General features: G+C 37.5%; 1 protein-coding gene across 1 annotated transcript in view; it reads right to left on the reverse strand.

Annotated features, from left to right (window-relative positions):
• Positions 1 to 17,945, reverse strand: part of NSD3 (nuclear receptor binding SET domain protein 3) — a 152,727-nt gene that overhangs the window by 33,978 nt on the left and 100,804 nt on the right. The window contains 4 exon segments of the mRNA XM_020985237.2: positions 2,671 to 2,716; positions 4,944 to 5,044; positions 10,825 to 10,951; positions 12,458 to 12,973. Coding sequence (XP_020840896.1) covers positions 2,671 to 2,716; positions 4,944 to 5,044; positions 10,825 to 10,951; positions 12,458 to 12,973 — 790 coding nt within the window.

A 17,945-nucleotide genomic window follows, 5' to 3' on the forward strand; every position in this document is an offset into this window, starting at 1 on the left:
CAACAGTGCCCAAGTTCCATTCTGAACACCAATTCTATCAAAACTGCAGGACGGCTGATAGATTTGGAGCAATCGAAAGAACGATTCAATTTGGCGGGGGAAAGACATAAAACCCAACACATTGTGCAGCTCACAAATATGTTTGTAGAGACATCTCCATCTTGTTTTTATTAGGGATGTGACAAATCTTTGATTTGTATTCGATTCGTACACGGATAGTGCCATTTTCCCCCAATTTTTGTATTCAGTTTAATACTGCCCCCCAGACAAATTTTGAATGTTCAGGTAATTGTTCATCTGAGCCTTCCTTGGTGATATGGCATTTATTCTGACCATTAACAAGCGCTGCAGCACCTCTCTGCACGTAATGCCATCTAGATGGCACGTTGCTGAGGGCTGTGAATGCAGAGTCAGTGCTCAAATGTGGCCAAATCACGAAGAGTTGGAAGAGAGGCCTCTGTGGAATTTATGCAAGAAGGAATGAGTATGAAAAAAGCTGAGAATAGTGTGGAACTTTTTTTTAAACTGTGTATAATACAAATCCAGCCAAAACAAGAGTGCAAAAACAAAAAACCCAACCAAACAAACAAAAAGAAAAACACAAAAAAGTACCCCTACAAAGCAACACTTCTCATGGCCTAATGCTACAAAAAACAGCCACGATGAAACATGTGTAGGTCAGGCACGATGAGTACCAAGGAACCAAGGAGAGGGTTAATACTGAAACCCAAGATTTATGTTTTGTTTTGCCCCCAACATTTCCATACAACAAATACACATCTAAATCAGCCCAGCAAAGTATGGAAGGAAGTGTGCAGTCCAGAAGAGACCATGGAGAAACGAGTCTCCTGAGGCCATGAAGATCCGTTAACAGGCTGGGTGAGATGTAGCACTTGACACATAGCCATGTTCTGTGATGGAGGATGTGGGCCATGTTAGACTGCTCAGATTACTGGAACCTTGTTATTAATCCCACTCTATAAATGTTTCCACTCAAACAGTGTTTCCTGACATCTATAAATGAGGGTGCCTGCCAGGATAAACGCTGATAAAAAACAAAAAAACAAAAACTGCACAATCTATTTCCTTCATTTGCTGGTGTGTGGACCCAGAGTACCACCACAGAATGTTTCCTTGGCCTAATACATCACTGGATTAAAAAGGACTTTTAACAGAGGAACAACAGTGCTGTACTGAGAAGCTTTCGAAGGGAAACACACAGGTACCGCCATTTCCGATGAGTTTCTGAAAATGCTAGAAAAATGGCAAACCGCCAATGACAGCTGCCATGCTGTTCTCCATGATAACGGCACTAACACTTAAAAAAAAAAAGAGCCTTTAATGATTGTAATGTATACAGTTTGGGCTGTTTGGCACAAACCCTGAAGATGTGCATTAATGATGCTTTATTTAAAAAAAAAACACCCCAAAAACAAAAACAACAGTCCATGTCGAAATTGATCAGTATAAAGTTAAACGTTGGCTTGTACGCTGGACCCAGGATTTAAGCTGTACCCATCCAGCTCTGGTGAAAAATCACTTGAATGTTAAAGCAGTCGTTTAGAGTCTTGTAGAAGAAACCAGTCAGAAGAATGCCAATAACGATGATGGTGAAATCAAAACCGAAAACAAAGAAAACTGTTCATCAAGCCGCTGTCAAAGAAATCTTGCATGGAGACTACAAGTCTGGAGTTTCTGGGATGAAATTGTACAGGAATCTCAGTCCACAGTTTCCTCAACCGCTGCGGAGACGGAGCTGTCACTGTATCTGACAGAGCCCTGCACTCCCCGGTCCGCCGACCCTGTGGAATGGTGGAAACACAACGCAATCAGGCCTCCTAATCTCGCAGCGATCGCGATGTCTTTTCTTGGAGCTCCGCCAAGCAGTGTTCCCTCCGAGAGGCTGTTCAGTTCTGCTGAGGATCTCCACGGAGACCATCGCTGCAGACTTCTCCCAGAGAATGCAGAGAGGCTGGTGTTTTTTAAAATGCAATTTGCCCAGAGTAAACTACAAGTATTAAATGCAGTTTGAATGATCTCACCAAAAAAAGTACTAAAAACTAATCACTCTACAAATTTGTACTGAAATCAAATTGTAAGTTTAAAATATATAAATTTAAAGTTATAAAAATTTAATGCATATCTCAAATAGATTTGCATATGGTCATCTAATAGTGGCCATAAATAATCTATGAATAATTTTAATTTTTAAAAAGGATTTTATAGCACTGTAAAAGTAAATGTGGCAAGATTTTTCAATCTGGTTGTCTCATCTGATTTGTCATAGTCCATGTTTGACGAACATTAATAGCTACTATTCAGTATTCAGTCGAATACCAAAAAAGTGGATTCGTCACATCCCTAGTTATAAACCAATGAAACCCCAGAAACATGGAGAAAAGGTGAAAATTGGATCAAATCTGCATAGTGTTCTCCAATTTATCATAATAAACAAGACTTCACACGTGGAGGTACAGATTAGAGCAATATGATAAAGTCACACACACACTGGGAAGGGAGGGGGATACTGCAATTCCACACAAATTGACTGAAGAGCAACAACAATGAATTACAAAGACAGACGAAAGTACAAGGAGTACAAATAAGTAATTCTTTCAAAACTGGTTTAAATCAGGGAAATTCAAAGTAACATTACGGTATATAACTCACCTTTCTGTAATCCTGTCTTCACTGCAGTTTGCGGAACTGTTTCAACCTGTTTAGACAGGAAAACAAGGAATTAATAAAGACATCTTTCTCTTTTAATTAACATAAAGGAAAAATAACACTTTCACCAATCTAAGTTATGATGAGTGGTTAGTGTATCTGAAATCGGAAGTCAGTCCCATCTTCAGGTCAAGCTCTCTGTCCCAGGGTGGGGGGGCGGGGTTTAAATCCTAGCTGCCTATGCTGAATACCAAGTGACAACACACAGCCACATGCTCTCTATCGAAGTCCTTTTCCCACCATTCCCTTGGTGTATGAAGACAACAAGAATACTTTCCTCGGTGTCCAGGAGGCAAGAGAGGGGGTTGTTTCTGCAACCAGCCCCGATGTTGCTATAAACCCCTCCCGCCCCAAATACGTTAGGATAAATTTTTACTTACTATGATACTCAGGTTAATGTAACTCACGCCACTTTAAGACCCTTCCGCGCCTGCACTCACAGCTAAGTTGCTGGGAATCAGGACCCTCTCTGTAGAGAGTGCTACAGGGCTCCATACAGCTGGAAGCTCAATACTTTTGCTGCTAGTACAAACTTAAGAAAATAAGTTTGTGATATTGCAAAAGCACTTTCTTGAGTGTCTTATGAACAGTGTTCTTGATCCTACATTAGGAGAGCGAGATTAGAAGTTATTCTGCCAATGTATATGTAAAACACGTGATAATTTGGTGATTGAACCATCAGAATTAAAGAAGGGAAGCTGTTTGGGGAGTTCCTGTTTTGGGCTAAGGATTGCAGTTTATGTTTCCTTAAGATGTGTTAAGTATGCATGTTGAAACACGTTTTGTAAATATTTAAGGATTGTTCTAAATTCTTTTTAAAAAAATTTTATTTTTTTACAACAGGTAAAAAAACATACAACAGAAGCGCTTTTATAGGATACAATTAGTAATACAAATATAAAATCTTCTAAACAATCACTGGTATTGTTCTACTACTAACTATAACACAGTGGCATTAACATTTTGTTTGTCCCATTATTTGTATTCATTCTGCTTATAATTTTAAACTGACTGGTCACAGACTGAATTTGGGAACCAGTTGCAAGATTACAACTTTATTTTGGTAATAAATACTGTAGATTTGCAAGAGCTTAGAAAGATTTTTTGGAATATAATTTCCTAAGTATGAAGTTCTGTATGATAAGTGTGTAATCGGTTAGTGCATCACGAAGTTTTAGTTACATACTTTCCGGGAAAAATTGTTTCATATGCTCAATGATAGCATAAAGCACCCACACTGTCACTTTCATTCAAGTTAAGAAGTTTAAAAATACAAAAGGAATCACTTAAAAACAAGAAAATCAACACTCAACATCAAGTGGTTAAAAAAAACACAAAGCTCATCTGAATTAGTTCCATTTAGAATGCCTTCTGCCAAGACAATTATCAAAATGGATACTCTTTTTATTTAGAAAAAGAAAAACCTTTTTTTTCACTGGGCATCTAAGAAAAAGCAGCAACAGTTTCCAGAAACTTCCTTGAAAAAGTAATTAAACACTTAATGTATATAACCTGATAAGATTATATATACTCATAAAATTAGTTTAATCACCTCCCTTAGCTCAGAATGATTTTTTGTTTTGTTTTTAAATAATAAAGTATTATTTATCTGACACCCCAATTACAGGTGAGTGCTGTTCCACTGAAGGAAAAAAACATTCCAAAAAATCTGTTTTGCCAACAAAAAAAAATCAGATTACCTATGATTATTTGACTCTTAAATATATTTAACTCTTATAGTTAAATTAATTTGATTTGTTTTAAAAATAAAAACATAATACAAACCAGCAGCTTAAACCAAAAATCAAAAGAAAAAAAATGGAAGGAACTCAATGGAGGTTCCACCAAACAAAAATCACTGAAAACATGAAATCATTTTGCTCATAACAGAAATCTCAAAGTAAATGTGTCAGGTTCATTCAAGCGTCTTGCACCATAGGATTCCCGTTTCCTGAAGCCTGACTGGTTCTGTGAAAGTGCCTGAAGCAGGATCACAGGAATGGCTGCCTTAGCAATGGGCACTGGCACTAACCAGCATGTAACATGAACAACAGTCTAGAAAGGAAACCCAATGGGGGAGAAGTTTTTTGTTTTTTGTTTTTAAAGAAAGAAAAAAGAAAAGAAAAGACAGAAAGAAAAAAGAAGGGGAAGATACTAATATAAGCCACAACATTTACAAATACAATGTTTTAACTCTCTACATGTAGGAAGCCAACCTGCTCCTTTTTGATCTTCTTCTTTGGCACAACCTCAGTGGATTTCTCAGATTCAGAACGAGTTCTAATTGATCTTCTCTGCTGCTTCTTTTCTATGGAACCTTAAAAGATATTGAAAAAAAAATTAAAGATTCCTCAAAATTTAAAACTTTAACTAGCTGTTTCTTGAGCTCAACATTCACTCTCCGGCCCCCCATGCTGGAAATCACTCCCTTCTTTTCTCTACCTTTTAGAATCCCCATCTCCCTTTAAGGTTCTGCTCTACTATGATATCCATGAAATCTTTCCCATTCTTCCCAGATGTTATAATGCCTTCTTCCCTTTATTTAATTAGTTGGGTAAATTTGTTTTATATGACAGTAGTAAGATGATATAAAAATATTTATATGTAATATGGTTGCTTTTCACAACTTGGAAAGTTTTAAAAACTCTGATCAATACAACAACCAATCATGGCTCCAGAGGATGAATGATAAAGTATGATGGGTGATGAACCCATGGTGCAGAATGAGACATACATTTTTGGACAGGGCAAATGTGTAGATCTGTTTTGATTGACTATTCTTATGCTAATTGTGTTTTTCCCTTTTAATTGGGAAGAGAAAGGGCTGAAAAGGGAAGGGAGAACTAGAAATAGCTTGTCTCCCCCATTCCTAGCCCCTTGCATGAAATAAAGGAAGGCAAATGAAAGAAACACAGACAAGATATTATGAGTAAGGTACTGAACTTACTAAATACTTTAAAAAAAGTTGTATATACTAGGGACATATGTTTTTATACATAATCCTCATTTTCTATTCTACTTCATATACAGAAATATTCTTTTTTTTGATGGTGGTTAAATTCAGATTTGAAAAAATATATAGTTAAAAAATTTTAAGCAAAGATTAAAATTTGGCTCAAGACTTCTATTATTAAACTTCTAAAGAGTCCTCTTTAGTTTCTTATCATTTATGAAGTATAAACTGAAAAGGAAGTGATAGATGTTTATATAGTATGATAAATCAATCATTTATTGGGTATCTATGTTGCTAACTTTCCTTCTGTATAAGACTTTTTGGACAACATAAGTTTAAAATTTCAAAAACATCAGGAGATACTGAGACTTTAAGTTAAAAAGCATGTGTTAATTTAAGTAAAACGCATGTGGGGAATTTTTTTTTTTTTTGCAAGTGGGGCAGCTATGTGGTGCCGTGGACAGAGCCCTGGGCCTGGAATCAGAACACCCAAGTTCAAATTCTGTCCCAGATACTTCCTAGTTGTGTGATCCTGGGCAAGCCACTCTGCCTAAGATTCCTCAACTGTAAAATGGGTAACAGCACCGACCTCTTAGGGCTATGGTGAGGATCAAATGGGACAGTATCTGTAAAGTGCTTGGGACAGTATCTGTAAAGTGCTTAGCACAGTGCCTGGTAGATAGTAGGTGCTAATGCTTATTCCCTTTCCTTACCAAGTGCAAACCAAGACTGGAGAACATACCTTTAAAAGCCCTACAAGTGAAAAAATTCCACCTGGAAAGATTTTATTTTGTGATCCTCTGGAAAGTAATACCTCCATTGTAGTAGTTTTCCAACTTTTAAGTTCAAAGGCTATTTCATTAGCTGTGTAAAGCTCAACCATCCTACTGGCTCCCATTTGCCCTTAATGGGAGGGAAAAAACACCACCTTATTTCCTCTTAAAAAGAATCCCTTTTGACTCATGACAGACTCACTGATCCTTAACCTTTTTTTTCTAAAGCAGGAAGGCATCAGAGCTTCTCCGTTACTAAGTTTCTTCATATTTCCTCTTCCTTTATTTCCTTTACCCCCTTGACTAGCGGTTGAGAGATGTTAAGATCTCCTTTTGCTTTTCAATCCTATGTGGCATCAACTATTGTTTGGCTGTTTTGTATACAGTTATGCTTTGTTCTCAAGCTGTGACTAGCGAATTCTCCCCTCTCCCTCAACTTCCCAACCATCATATTTTGATTTTTTTCCTTGTCTTGGGTGTCAGCTTCACCTAGAGAAAAGTACAGTCTGTCTTTACATTCCTGACCATCTAGTGAACCAATCTGAGAACAGATTTTTCAGAACTTCTTCTTTAGTGTTCCCACCGACAATACCTACTTGGGATAAAGAGAAAGATGAAGAATGAATAATCCTTTCCCTCTATTCACTTCTACATTTTTTTGGGAGGGGATGGGAGAATTCTGATGAAAATGATTCTTTCATCAGGTATAGACTAAAGTTTAGATTTTTTCTATCTTACCCTATAGGAAAGTAGAGGGAAAGGGGATAAGAGAAGAAGGGGCGATAAAAGGGAGAGCAGACTGGGGGAAGGGGTAATTAGAAGCAGACACTTTTGAGGACGGACAGGGTGAAAATAAAGAATAGAATAAATGGAGGTGTGTGTGGGGGGGCCCAGGATAGGATGGAGGGAAATATAGTTAGTCTTTCACAACATGACCATTATGGAAGTGTTTTGCATGACTACAAATGTATAACATATATCAAATTGCTTGCCTTCTCAATGGGGGGGGGGTGAGGAGGGAGGAAGGGAGAGAATTTGGAACTCCAAGTTTTAAAAACAAACATTAAAAAAAATATTTTTTACATGTAACTGGGGAAAAAAATAAAATACCAAATAAAAAAAGTTTGGATTTTCTATACCATTACTCAACTATATAAATAGCTCTTAAGGATTAGCTGTTAATATTCCAGAAGAGAAGAACTAATAACTTTGGTCTTTGAAAATAGCTTTGGAAAGTATGGTTTGAATAAACAAACATTAATTCAATTCATAAGACAAAGTGGTAATATAATACTTTTATGTGTGTACCCAGTACACTGAAAAAAAAAAGAAAAAAAAGGTTGAGGATCTCTACTTAGGATATTTGAGAAAATACAAACTAAGAGATTACAACTATCGAGAGGAAATACTTTTTTCTAATTTTGCAATCAAGAGAGTGTAGTAAAGCATCAAGGGCTTTGGAGAAACGGACATGAATTAGAGTAACTACTGATAGGACAGAACAAAAGATGATAAGCAGCCAAAGCTAAAACCCATACAAGTCATGCTGAAAGCACCCATTTTAAAATGAAAGTCCTAATTTCCATGGGGTGGGAAAATGAAAGTAGCCCATAAGAACTGAGATTGGCTAGCAGGAAGAAGTGTTAATGCATCCATGCTCATTTCAATATAAAGGAGATTCACATGTCTGGCATTTGTTTGTTGGAACCGCCTGTATTTGGAAGATCCAAAGACTCTTAGCATCCTACTCTCAGGCTCTTCTAAAATGCATTAAGAAATTAATTGTTCTTGTATTTTTTTTAAAATTATGCCTTAAAACTTTTAAATGCAGTCGATGCTAACATTTTCTCTTTAACTATGTCAAGAAACTTTGTGCTTATATTTTACAAAGCAATTTTAATGGGGGCATTTTCTTACTTTTGCAGGGCAGAAATGAGAATACAGTTACATTAAACCTGCCAATCATGCAGTAGAAAAAAACCCAAAAAACCCTCCAGTGACAGTAACTCTCTTCTACTTAAATCATTTATGAATAAGAAGAAAATAAATAGATTGACCTTTTCCTGGTTATAACCATAATATTAGGCTTTTTTTTGGGGGGGGTGAGGCAATCAGAGTTAAGTGACTTGCCCAGGGTCACACAGCTAGTAAGTGTCAAGTGTTTGGTCCAAGGCCAAATTTGAACTCAGGTACTCCTGACTCCAAGGCTGGAGCTCTATCCACTGCACCACCTAGCTGCCCCAATACTACACTTTTATAATGACCTACCTTCAACAAGATAAAGAAATAATGAGTTTAAGTAAAAATCTCATTGGGGGAAGGAAGGAGGAAAAAACAACCTTTAGGTGAAAATAAACTTTATGTTCAGGCTGAGGTTAAACTCATCTAACTGTACTCTGATAAAAGCTGCTTAAATGTTTCATGCAAGGCTCTCAATCTTAATTTCTATCTTTATTCTGACAAACTGCCAACAGATTAATATAAGTAGAAGTATCCCAAACAGAGAAGGATTAAGAAGAGCCTGGACCTATGATTTCACTGGTATAGAGAACTGCCCAGTGAGGAAACTCCCTCTACCCCTAAAAATTATAGCTTCCTAAATATAAAAGCTATTGGAACCCAAACAATCTAGATTTATATAGAATGATGATGATGAAGATGATGATAGCATATAACATTTATGTAGTACTTATGTGTTAAGAGGAAGCTAGGTGGTTCAGTGCATAAATTGCAGTGCCAAAGTCAAGAAGACCTGACAAATCTGGCCTCAGACACTTATTAGCTGACCCTGGGAAAATCATTTAACCTTTGTTTGCCTCAATCTGGGCAGCTAGGTGGTGTACTGGATAGAGTAGTGGGCCTGGAGTCAGGAAGACCTGAGTTCAAATCCAGCCTTAGACACGTATTAGCTGTGTAACCCTAGGTAAGTCATTGAACCCTGTTTGCCTTTTCCTGTCTGTAAAATGAGCAGAAGGAATTGGCAAACCACTCCAGCATCTTTGCCAAGAAAACGCTATAGACAACACTGGAATGCTTTGGTCCATAGGGTCATGAAGAGTTGGACACAAATGAACAACTAAACAATGTGCTAGGCACTGTGCAAAGTGCTTTACAATTATTATCTCATTTGATCCTCACAACAAATTTTTTAATTTCATTTATTATCCTTCACAAATATTATCTCACTTATAAATGGTGATAACAATAGCTAATATTTACATGCCAAGGCAGTGGGCTAAGCACTTTACAACCACTGTCTCATTTGATCCTCACAACCACTGGGAGATAGGTGCTATTATTTATTACCCCCATTTTACAGATAAGGAAACTGAGGCAAACAAAAGTTAAATGACTTGTCCAGTGGCATACAGCTAGTAAGTGTCTGAAGCTGGACTTGAACTCAGGTCTTCCTGACTCCAGGTCCATTGCTCTATCCACTACGCCACCTAAGTGTGTCAACTCTGATGACAACATTAATAATTTTGAAAATGTCATGTAATATTAACATGTCCAAACACAGACATTAACTTTGAAATCTACTACATTCATTCAAGCATCCACTACTACACTGGACTGCTGCAAAAAATAGTCTGAAATGATACAAACGCAAAATTTCACTCTGGTTTTTCTATCCATTTCTTTTCTTTACTCAGCTCTTCCTTCTATGTCATAACTTTAGATAAAGGCATGACTTTTAATGGCACACCCAGTTTTAGAAAGCAGGCATAGTATGGCCCTTTCAGAGTTACGGGAGACTGGGTCTGAATCTCATCTCCTGCAGAGACTAATTTTTTTTTTAATTTTCTTATTGCGAGGCAGTTAGGGTTAAGTGACTTGCCCAGAGTCACACAGCTAGTGAATGTTATGCGTCCGAGGCCGGATTTGACTCAGGTTCTCCTGACTCCAGGGCCGGTGCTCTATCCACTGCGACACCTAGTTGTTCCTGAGACTAATTTTTATGACCATGGGAAATGTCACTTAACCTCTGAGCTTCAATTTATTTATCCTGTGAAATGGGAATAATGACTAAAGTACCTACCTCACCCAAAGTAGTCATGAGGATCACGAGACAGTATACGATAGCCAGCATCTAGAAAGTGTTTTAAGGTTTATAAAGTATTTTACATATACAATCTCATCATCTGATCCTACACAACACTCCATGGTCTTTGATGTAATGCACTTTGTAAATCTTAAGGTGTTATATAAATTTTGGCCGTGACGTCCTAGAAAGACGGGCTAACAAAATTGGTGTTTATATCATTTCACAGAGGACTGAAGTTGCAGGCTTGAGTCAACCCAGACTCAGGAGTTGGCTCAGGGAAGTGAATATTAATAATCTCAGTATACTCTCCATTCATTTATACTTACCTGTCGACCCAGATGTTGTTTCAGGAGATGATACATTCTGAGCTGCTTTTTCATTTCTCTGGTTTGGTGTAGAAATGATAAGTTTGTCTTGTCCCCTGACACTTATTTCCGTTTTGTTACCAACTCCCTTTAAAATAAGCCAGATTAGAAACTGGATGATTACCAGACAAATGGAATCAATTGCAACTGTGTTTTAGAATAATAATCACAATCATTTTATAATACTATGCCATCCCTCATTCTAGGTATCTTATTAACTCTAATTCTCTTAATACAAAGTCAGCCAGAGTAACTATATTTTTATTTCATGGCTAAGGCAGAGAGAGAAGAAAAACATCAGTTATATGATGAATAAAATCAAAATTGAATCAAAAGTCCCTAGTTTCCTAATAAAAGTCAAATAAAATATCCTTCAGTATACATGCTCTCCCCATACATTAAAATGAAAAGAGTCTGTCACTTTCATCCGGTAGGTATCGGCATGGGAAGTACAAAAGTCTTACTCAGATCAAAAAAGCCCTTTTATGGGTGTCCTCCCAAAAATCTCATAGCTACCAATAGACAAAGTTGATGAGTGCCTGCAAGTTGTGGACAGAGGGCATATTTGTATAGGCAAGTCTTATTTTAAGAAAACCTGACATTCAAAATCCTCAACAAAACATAAATTAAGGGGTGATCATTTTACTGAAAATGTTCTTTTTTTTTGATACCTTATTCCAAATTTCTTTTAAGTGATATATTTAAATTAGGATTTAAATTATATAAAAGTTTTAAGGAATAGATCTACTGTATAGAGGTACAATTATATTCAGGTATTCCTGTAAAATAACAAAACAATTTAAAACACATATCCATGCATTATTGCCAAATCTATCTACCAATTCAGATTTAGGCTTGGGCCATAAGTTCTGAAGAGATGAATTGTTTCAAGGCTATAGGATGGCAACTACCAAACAAGTAAGACTAGCTGAATATGAAGCCACATGAAGATGTGGCTTGACTGAAGGCTCCCTCTCCTGTATCACTTATATTTTAGCAACTACAGAATTAAGAGTTCTAGAATAAACATAGTCCAAGAACTTCTTACACATGCATTTACTTGTAAACTGCAGTAAGTAAATATTTCCTGCCCATCTCTGACCCAAAGAAGCCAACCAAAATGACTGACTACTAAACATTTTGTGAACAGGGGATCAAAATCAAAATCTAATACTGGTATTAATTTGGCTTTAAAAGAATTTTTCATTTTTATAATCAGTAATACACGATCTCATAGAAATATTCCTATGCGACTATTATGACAACCACACAGGTCCCAAAGCAGACAAAGGACCCAGCCTTTTCCATGAATGCAGAGAACTAAGCTCTATCTTGGCCACAAATCTCAACATTAATTTATTGCATATGGGAATCTTGAAAAAGAAAAAAACAAAACAAAACAAAACCAAGCCCTCCTCCGAGGAAATTCTAGACTTTTGTCTAAACCTCCTTAGGCCCAAAAAGACTAAACTGCATTTCAAACGTCTATAAACAAAAAACCAAAAAACCAAAAACAAAACCCCAGTATCAAACAAACCAACAACAAAAAAAACTCCCACAAACAAAAACAAAAGCTATAGACTTTGGAGGATACCTTTGTTGAATAAACAAACTGATCAATGAATTTCCCATCTCCCGCAGCATTCTGAAGAGCAAATACTTGTTCAATTTTCACAACTGGAGACATGTTGCACTTCTGCAGATCCAGGCTGCCTTTGTGCATCGTAATGGAAGCTGGTAAAGATTTCCTCGCTGCTGCTGTCTTCCATGCTATTTTAACAGGGGGTGGCTCTTCCTCTTCCACACTTGTATGCCGTCTCTGGCTGTGTCTGCGGATCTCAGTACTTGACAGTGAGGAGGCTGCCTCCCCTGCATTGCTCTGTTCTGGCTGAGTGTTCAGCACTGCTTTAGGTCTCCGGTTCTTTTTCACTTCTGCTTTGGAGGCAGCACTCTTTTTCGCTTGGGATAAAACTTCCTCAGGCTGTTTGTCAACATAGATAAAAGTATATTGTTCTATTCTTTCTTCTCGGGTCATCTTCAAAGCTTTTTCTGCATGGGCAATGCCAATATCCCACTGGGCCCTCTCCCTCTGAGGTCGGGGTTTCCGAATCTTTAGAACAGAAACGAACATACTGAATCAGTCAGTCATATCTTAGATGATCCAAATCTGGTTATAAGTTTTAAAAGCATGTAACTCCTAGGTAACAAAATTAGAATCCTAACTATTAGTCTTCTTAGATTACTGAGCCAAAAACAAGTGAAAGAGTGTACACACATACACATACACACACACACACACACAATGTATATGTGTGTGCATAAAAAAAATCCTGATGTGAAGTTAGATAAACATTTACCACTTTATTTTCCATTTCCCCAATGGAAAAGTCTCTAACAAAGGCAGTTTTAATACCATTTGACTGTATAGTAATAACGAAAGAGAAAAGATGAATAAAAGAAGACAATGATTGTAGGTGGCCGGATGAATATCAAAATAAAAATCATGCTTTGCAAAGGACAGAATTCTAGTTCTCTTACTGATCGAAGAAAGGAATTAGGACAAGGAACAAAAGATGGTAACTTCTTTGTCAGCAGCACTGTGCATACAAATACAACAGTGAGATAGTCCTTGACCTCAGGGACCTCACATTCTATATTCTACTAAGCAGAGGTTTTCAACCCAGGGATGAGAGTGAGCCATGGATAGATTTCAGGAGGACTATGATCATGAATGGAAAAAAAAATCACGCCTTTATTTTCACTAACCTATCACTGAAATATAGCTTTTGATTCAACTATGAATGTAAGCAAATATTATTCTGAGAAGAGGTCCATAGGTGTCATCAGAATGCCAAAGGAATACACAGACGCGAAACAGGTTAAGAACTCCCCTGTACTAAGGGAATACAACATGTTCACAAATAAGTAAACATGGGATACATGGCTTAATATATATTATGGCACTTAATAAATGCTTAATCTATCTATCCCCAACAGGGGGTGATTAGAATCAGTAACAATTATGGGAATCAGGAAAATCTTTGTAAAGGAGTTGGGACTTGAGCTGAGTGTTTAAAAGGAGCTGGAGGTTCCAAGATGCAAGGTTAAAGAAGGAGAGGAATCTAGGCAAAGTGGACAGACTATTCAGATAAATCCTAAAGGGCTGCTGTCTGTACATATCAAGCAATCAATTAAGAAGTATTTATTAAGTGCTTGCCATATGTCAGGCACGCTACTAGGCACTGGGGATACAAGTGCAAAGAAATCTTTACTTGAAATGAGCATGCACTCCAATGGGGAAGACAAAAAACACACATATACAACATGAATATAAAATTAATAAATACAAAGTACTTAAATATAAGGCAGACTAAGAGGGAAGGTTAGGAGTATTAGGAAGGTTTCATGTCGAAGACAGTGCTTGAGGTGCATCATAAAAGAGTGGGACTCTGAGATAGAATTAAGGAGGGACTACAGTCCAAGAACGAATGGATGGCCTTCGCAAAAGCACAGAGAAGGAAGGAGAAGTGTAAGGAACAGAGAGAAGGTCAGTTTGGCTGGACTGCAGAATGAAGACTGGAGGTTACTATCCAATGAGGCTGGAAAGACTGGGGCCAGGTTGTATAGAGCTATAAAAACTAAACAGGTTACAGGACATTAGATTTTTATCCTACATGCAATAGAAAGCCTTTGGACTTCACAGAATAGAAGAGTCATATAGTCAGAGTTATGCTTAAGGAAAATTATTTGAGCAACATCACATAGGATTGTCTGGAGTGGTGGGAAATTTAAGGCAGGGAGACCCTTGGAGGGGGCTACAATAATCTAGGTGAGAAGTGATAAGGGTCTTTTAGGTAAAGGTAGTAGCTGTGTGAGACAGAAGGGACTGGAAGTGAGAGACACTGTGGTGGCAGAAAACAAGCAAGCAAAGGAGACCGAAACAGTGGTGAAACAGGTAGAAGTAGGAGAGAGTTGTAGAGAGGGTAGTCAACAGTGTCAAATGGTGTAGAGAGGTGTAGATAGTTCAAAAGTAAAAGGAATGAGAAAAGAACATCATATTTGTTGATTAAAAGATCAATGGTAACTTTGAAAAGAAAAATTTCAGTTGATTAACGAGGACAGAAGCCAAATTCAAAAATGCAGAAGACTAGACGGAGATGTACAGGTAGCTAGCACAGGACAGCTTTTGGTTGAGAAGGAGGAAGAACAATTGCTTCAGGGGATAGTTGAAGGTTTCTTAAAAACAGGGGACACGTGAGCATGTTTTACACAGTTGTATCAGAGGTAGCCTTAGAACTCAGGCATTCTATCGATCATCATGCCATGGTGATTTTTAAAATATTAAATTAAGAATGATTTTTTAAAAAAAATTACAACCTTTGGGCTTAAAAAGTAACATTTTTAATATGACTAAATCCAAAAGGAAATTCTGTTTGAGCTTTATATCTAAAGTGTTTAAATCTGTAGAATAATAAGGAAATCAAGTCTTCTTAAAGAAGCTGAAACTAAGACCCTAATGGTATCTCTAGACTTAGCTTCCTTAGACAGCTGATGGAAAGCAAAAACCAGTTGCTTTGTGGTGATAAAACCTCCACGACAAAGACAAGGAATATTTGTTGGGTTTTTTTTGGTGAAGTACTAATTGGAGGAAAAGTAGAGAAATGAGCAATAGGGTTACATGAAAGCCTTTATTCTTCCAGAACGAAAAAGTGTTTAAACCATGGATCTAGGACAAATTCAACTAAATAGTATTTCAGGGCCATGAAAAGTTCCCAATATGATAATCTGCCAAAGAAAATCTTTGGAGAAAAACAAGTTTTAGTTCAAAAGCTCCTGCTTCCTTTTCTCCTAACAATGAATTTCATCTGGCTACATATCAAATTAGCTGGCAAACAGCATACTTAAGCAGCGCTCTGGGCTAGACTCTCCCCCTACTCCCCTAAATCCCAGCTTTCAGCCTCTTAGTTCACTCCAAGGACCTAAAGAGAGCTGCAACAAAAAAGACAGGTTATGGTTGAGGCATTTCTGAAAAAGTAGATAAAGTAATGTAAACATATTCAAATGAGATACAATATTTAGTAATGGTGGGGCTTAAGGCATGTTATTAACACTGTGAATGATGAATCACTATGGTGCAATTTGGAGTTAGAGACCTGAGTCTCAGCTACTTAGTACCTAGCTGACCTTGGGCAAGTCCATTTTCTTTTTTTTTTTTTTTGGGGGGGGCTCCGTTTCCTCATCTGTAAAATAAGGGAACTGGAAGAGATAACCATGAGATCTCTTCTAGTTCTAAATATTGCTACTGCTGTTCAGTAGCATCCAACTCTTTGTGACCCTGTGGACCACAGCAAACCACTACTATTCATGGGGATTTCTTAGCAAAGATTATGGAGTAGTTTGGCATTTCCCTTCCCAGTGGATTAAGACAAACAGAGGTTAAGTGACTTGCCCAGGGTTCCACAGCTAATAAGTGTCTGAGGCCAGATTTGAACTCAGGTCTTCCTGACTCCCGACCCAGCTGTCTATCTACTGGGCCACCTGCCTGCCCCTCTTCTTTCATCTTAATGCCTTGCTTGTAATGATATCCTTTATGAGTATATATTCATCCTCTCCTTACTGTTCTGCCTCAGAGAATCCCTTACTTTCTTCAAGATGTAGCTCAAGGATCATTTCTTACGTGGTCTTTCCTGACCACTCCACCTGCTAGTAATATCTTGTATTTATTTTGTATGTACTTGCATATATGTAAATTGTCTACATCAACAGCATCAATAGCTTCCTCAGAGCAAAGACTGCTTCATTTTCTGTCTTTGTATTTCTAGTGCCTAATACTGTGGGTTTAATAAATATATGATTGATTGACTAATCATATACAAATGGGGAAAGAGATAGTGAAAGGCTGAAATGTAAGTTCAGCAAAATGAGAGGATAAACATGGTTTTATGTATTTAGAGATAATCAAAAGAAGCAGAGTTGTTATTATAGCAACTGTTTTGGTGGAAGACAGAAGAGGACTGTGATATGACTTCTGTATTAAAGGGATATACTATATGGAGCTGGCATCGCTTAGAAAGGATATAAAGAGCAACTAAAAGAAGTAGGTAAGAGGTACAACACAGTACTCTACATAATGCAAGAGTACAGAAACTAGATCATGCCATTTCCCCTATTTAAAAACCTTTAGGAATAGATCCAACCATTCTGTAAATTCAGGTGTGTTTTGTGTGTGTGGTAATTGGGGTTAAGTGACTTGCCCAGGGTCCCACAGCTAGTCAGTGTCAAGTGTCTGAGGCCATATTTGAACTCAGGTCCTCCTGACTCCAAAGCCGGAGCTCTATCCACTGCACCACCTTGCTGCCCCAGATTCAACCATTCTGGAGAGCAATTTGGAACTATGACCAAAAAGCTATAAAACAAAGGGTGCATACCCTTTAACCCAGGAATACCACTTCTAGGTCTGTATTCTCAAGGGATCACAAAAATGGGATAAGGACCTATATGTACAAAAATATTTGTAGCAGCTCTTTTTGTAGTGGCCAAGAACTGGAAATTTAGGGGATGCACATCAGTTGGGGAATGGCTGAACAAGCTGTATATGAATGTAATGGAATACTATTGTGCTATAAGAAATGATGAGCAGGCAGACTTCAGCAAAACCCTGAAAGACTTAAATGAACTGATGCCGAGTGAAATGAGCAGAACCAGGAACAACATTGTACACAGTAACAGCCACAATGTTTGATGACTAACTTTGATAGACTCATCTCTTCTTAGTGATGAAAGGATTCAAGACAACTCCAAAGGACTCATGATGGAAAATGCTGTACACATCCAGAAAAAGAATACGAAATCTGAATGCAGAGTGAAGCACATCACTTGCGCTCTTTTTTTTTTTGGTTTCTCCTATTGGTTCTAATTCTTTTTTACCATATGACTAAAGTGAAAACATATTCAATATGAATATATATGTAGAGCCTATATCAAATTGCATGCTGTCCTGGGGCTGGGGGGAGGGGAAAGATGAGGAGAAAATTTGGAACTCAAAATCGTATGGAAGTGAATGCTGAAAACAACAAATAAAT

Source organism: Phascolarctos cinereus, unplaced genomic scaffold (assembly GCF_003287225.1).
Source record: "Phascolarctos cinereus isolate Bilbo 61053 unplaced genomic scaffold, phaCin_HiC Scaffold_2;HRSCAF=192, whole genome shotgun sequence".
Classification (NCBI taxonomy): domain Eukaryota; kingdom Metazoa; phylum Chordata; class Mammalia; order Diprotodontia; family Phascolarctidae; genus Phascolarctos; species Phascolarctos cinereus.